The sequence below is a fragment of the Malurus melanocephalus genome, unplaced genomic scaffold (assembly GCF_030028575.1).
Source record: "Malurus melanocephalus ecotype Western Australia unplaced genomic scaffold, MMel_1.1 scaffold_658, whole genome shotgun sequence".
Taxonomy (NCBI): Eukaryota; Metazoa; Chordata; class Aves; order Passeriformes; family Maluridae; genus Malurus; species Malurus melanocephalus.
Genome location: NW_026623890.1, coordinates 47,998 through 52,111, shown reverse-complemented (window position 1 = coordinate 52,111; position 4,114 = coordinate 47,998). Strand labels below are relative to the sequence as shown.

Here is a 4,114-nt window from a genome sequence, read left to right as displayed (position 1 = left end):
TGGGATCTCAGCAATTCCCTCCCCATTACCCAACACAACCCTCCAACCCTTCCCTCCCTCCCCACCAACCACTGACCCCTGCACGTCTGAAATACGAGGAAAAACCGCCCTAAACACCCCAGCGAGCAGAATTTGGGGGAATTTGTGGGATTTCAGTGGCACCTACTCTCTTTGTGGGGCTGGAAGCGCTCGGAGTGAACCCAAGTGGAGGAGCAGCCCCGAGCCCTCACCCGGCCGTAGTAGAGCTCCGTGAAATTCTCTGTTTCTTGTGAGAGGTTGCAGAAGAGCYGAGTGATGCTCTGGCACTCACGCTTGCTGAGCCAGGATTTCTCTCCATACCTGAGGAAAAAATGAAATTTGGGGTTTGTTTGGTTGAACAAAATCAGAGGAAAACGGAATAGAGAGAAGGAATTTGTTGAAGGCAAGAGTTGGTCAGAAATGCTACAAAATTGGCAGCTGAAGATATCAAATATTTCCTTAATTGAGCATCATCTCCCTGTCCTTCACTGAATTATCCTCCAGTCTGTAAAACAACAAAATCAACTTTTTTCTCTTGTGAAATTCTCTCTTGAGTCTTCTGAGAGTTTGGGGTTTGTTTGGTTGAACAGAATTGGAGGAAAATTAAATAGAGAGAAGGAAGTTGTTGAAGGCAAAAGCAGCTCACTAATGCTGCAAAATTGGCAGCTGAATATATAAAATATTTCCTTAATTGAGCATCATCTCAATTTGAATAATCCTGTCCTTCACTCAATTCTCTTCCAGGCAGGAGAAAAACCAAAATCAACTTTTCTCTCTTGAGCCTCCTGAGAATTTGGGATTTGTTTGGTTGAACAGAGTCGGAAGAAAAGGGAATAAAGAGAAGGAAGTGGCTGAAGGCAAGAGTTGCTCAATAATGCAGCAAAGTTGGCAACTGAATATATCAAATATTTCCTTAATTGAGCATCATCTCTTTGTCCTTCACTGAATTCTCCTCCAATCCGGAGAAACTGCAAAATAATTTTTCCTCTCCTGCCTCTTCTCTATCAGAGAGCCCTAAAAACAACCCAAAAATAATAAAAATTCACGCACTGCTTGTACTGGACATCAAACACGGTGCCAGGGGGAATCTCTGCCTCYGTCTCCCAGGTCAGGATGTTCTCAAAGTTGGTGGAGGAAAACGCTGCACGTTTCACACATGATGGTCTCTCTGTAGTCACAAACCCTGAAGGAGAGGAGAAATTGGTATTGAAAAGCGTTTTTCTGACAATTCAGCCCTCAAATTTCACGATTTCTGTGAAATTTTMGTAAAACTGAAAAGCAGGAGCTTGAGAAGAATTCAAACCTGATCACATCACACACCTTGTGAGACAATTGACTCATCCCAAAGAAATGCAAGTCAGGAATTTGTACAGAAAAAACCTCAAAAACTCGAGTCAGAAAGAGAATCTTTGAATTCCTGATGATTTTTTTTAAAGAGCAGTTAAATGGGTGGTAAAATAAGATTATTAAGGTGTTTTCAAGCCCAGAATCATGCCTGTGAATGTCTCTGCTTTCTGTCCCTGCTCGAGGAAGTGACAGTGGCACCTCCCTGAAGATGTTGGTGCCGTTCCTCTCGTGTTCTGTGGGTTATGGGATGGAAATTGTGCTCACAGAGCGACGCTGATGTGTGGATTGTGGACTCTGATCTGGGTGTGCCTGGCTGAGAGCAAACAACTCACCCAGCACCTGCTTTCCTCTCCTCCTTCTGGGGAGGAAGGAAAATTTYAATTTCACCTGAAAATGTCCCTGGAAAACAGGAACCACCACAAATCTCCTGCAGCAAACTGGCTCTGAGCTGCTGCTGAAAAACCCTCGAGGATTTTTATCTCTCTGTTATCACGAGGAAAATTTTCTCACGAGAGTTTCTCGCTTCAGGATTGATAAAATCTGTAAATTCAGGTTATAGATAGACCCTCAAAGGTAGATTTTGGTTTGTGGTGTTGATAAACCCATGGAGCACGTGAGGGATTCGGCCTGAACTTTGAGATTTGTGAAAAAAAAAAAATGGAATGAGCAAATGAAATGGGCAAACTGAGCACTGGGATGGGGGTGATTTGGAGAAAATCATGTTGTTCAGGGATGGAAATTCAGCTGGATCCTCACTCCAAGGGTTCCCCGTGGAGCAGAACTGAGTGTCAGAGGTTGGAGGATGAAGCAGAAAGGTACAGATCCCCTCTCAGCCCGGTGGGTGATATTTGGGGAGGGAGGAGGTGCAGAAATGAGCTGCAGCTCCTCCAGATTTTGTCCCTGCTCACTCACAGCAGCAGYGTGGGTGTGAACGGGGTGTCATTCCCTGTCTGAGCACCCCAAAAACCCCATCAACACCCTGATTTTATCAGGRGGAGGAAATCTCTGCCTTCCCACATCGATCCGTGCCACAACACTCTTATGCAAAGCAGGATAACACACAAGCACGGTCAGGTGTGGGCAGGGGAAAACCAGGATAACTGGGAAATATCCAAATGTGCAATCCCAGACTGGAGCAATGAGTGACAGGATGGAAATGCCTGGTGTTTGGAAAGAGCAAATTTATCCTTCATTCACACAGCAAGGAGCCTGACACATCTGGATAGGGTTAAATGGCTTTTAAAGGGTAGATCTGGGTTGGATAAAAGGGAGAAATTGTTCCCTGGGAGGGTGTCCAAAAAAAGCTCTGGTGCCCCTGGATCCCTGGAATTGTCCAAAGCCAGGCTGGACATTGGGGTTTGGGGCACCCTGGGGTGGGGGAAGGTGTCCCTGCCATGGCAGGGGGTGGGACAGGATGAATTTTAAGGTTCCTTCCCACCCAAACCATTCTGTGACACTCGCACATTTTAACATTATTATTTGTTTGTACCTCTTTTAAAATCACTTCTGTTCTTGTGTTTGTTTGTGTCTCTGCTCAAGACACAAGGAGACTGATCCAAACTCCTGAAATCAGTGAATATCCTTTACCCCAGGAGGATTTGGGGTGTAACACTGCGATAAACCCTTTGAAGGGAAGGAATCCCTTCATTTCCCCATTAATCCTTCAATGCTGAACATCCCAGCCCCACYTGGGAATTGTCACAAGGAAAAATCACACACCAGTCCATTCTCCAGTTCATTCCCACTCTCCAGGTGTTAATTCAGCAATCAGGACTGAATTCAAGACCCCCAGAATCAAACCCAAACCCCACAAATCAGCGATAAGAGGAAAKCTCCGCACTTACCGAGCGCCGAAACCGCAGCCAGGACGATCAGCAGCAGCTTCATGAAGAATTGTCRGGCTGGGCTGGCGGAACAGCAGAGCTCCTGGCTGCAGGTGAATCACTATTTTTTTACGAGATATGAATTGTTTCTTGCCGGGCCAGGTTGGATTTGTTGCTCAGAAACAGAAAAGAATCGGAGATCGGAGGTGACGGTTGCGCATTTGTGACCCGCGGTGACATCGGGAACACCTGAATTYGCAAAGGTGCACCAGCAGAGCTGAGAAAATCCCCAGCTCCTAAAAAAAAACCAGCCAAATACCTTTCTGCTGAGAGCTTCCTGCCTGAAAACCCTCCCTGAGAGGTTCCTGAGGTTTGAGGTTTGTTTTTCTGCTCGGGTAATTTGAGCTCGGTGCAGCTCTGGATGTTCAAACTCGGCGCTGTGCTCTTTAATTCCTGCTGCAAACMATGCCTTAAAAATATTCCTGAATTCTTGCTTAAAATGAATTTGATTTCATCTCAGAATGAAAGTCAGCCAGATCGCTGGGTTTTGTGCTTTTCTGTTGGTTTTTTTTGGATAGGAACCAAATGATCAGCAGTGCCCTCAGCTCTGCCCTGACTTTGCTCTCACCTGATGTAGGAAGGAGGTACAAAGGTTTTTCCACAATAGGGGCGTGTCCTGCCCCACCTTTTTTTTTTTATTATTTTTTTTTTTTTGGTAGCCCTACAATGTTTATTTTTGTGGCTGTTTACAGAGTAAAGTTCTGCTTTGGATATCCTGAATCCACACGGTAAAAACTGCGAGTTTGTCACACAATCCCTTTTCCATAATATGTTCATTTTTTTTTTAGTTTGTCACACAAAACACGAGCCCCGTGTGCTCCTGAAGCTGAATTCGCACTGATTTCRCTGTTCTTTGTGGCCAAACA

At 45.2% G+C, this 4,114-nt stretch overlaps 2 protein-coding genes across 2 annotated transcripts in view; both read right to left on the bottom strand.

The window, feature by feature from the left end:
• IL22RA1 (interleukin 22 receptor subunit alpha 1) overlaps positions 1-3,377 on the bottom strand; it is an 8,657-nt gene extending 5,280 nt beyond the window's left edge. Inside the window, exons 1-3 of the mRNA XM_057383768.1 lie at positions 3,210-3,377; positions 1,069-1,201; positions 167-339 (exon numbers count right to left, since the gene is read on the bottom strand). Of these exons, the coding sequence (XP_057239751.1) occupies positions 167-339; positions 1,069-1,201; positions 3,210-3,252 (349 nt within the window). The 5' untranslated portion in view covers positions 3,253-3,377. The remainder of the gene's footprint in view (positions 1-166; positions 340-1,068; positions 1,202-3,209) is intronic.
• The window catches only part of IFNLR1 (interferon lambda receptor 1), an 11,488-nt gene continuing 10,691 nt past the window's right edge, over positions 3,318-4,114 (bottom strand). The window contains exon 6 of the mRNA XM_057383777.1: positions 3,318-3,437. Coding sequence (XP_057239760.1) covers positions 3,318-3,437 — 120 coding nt within the window. The remainder of the gene's footprint in view (positions 3,438-4,114) is intronic.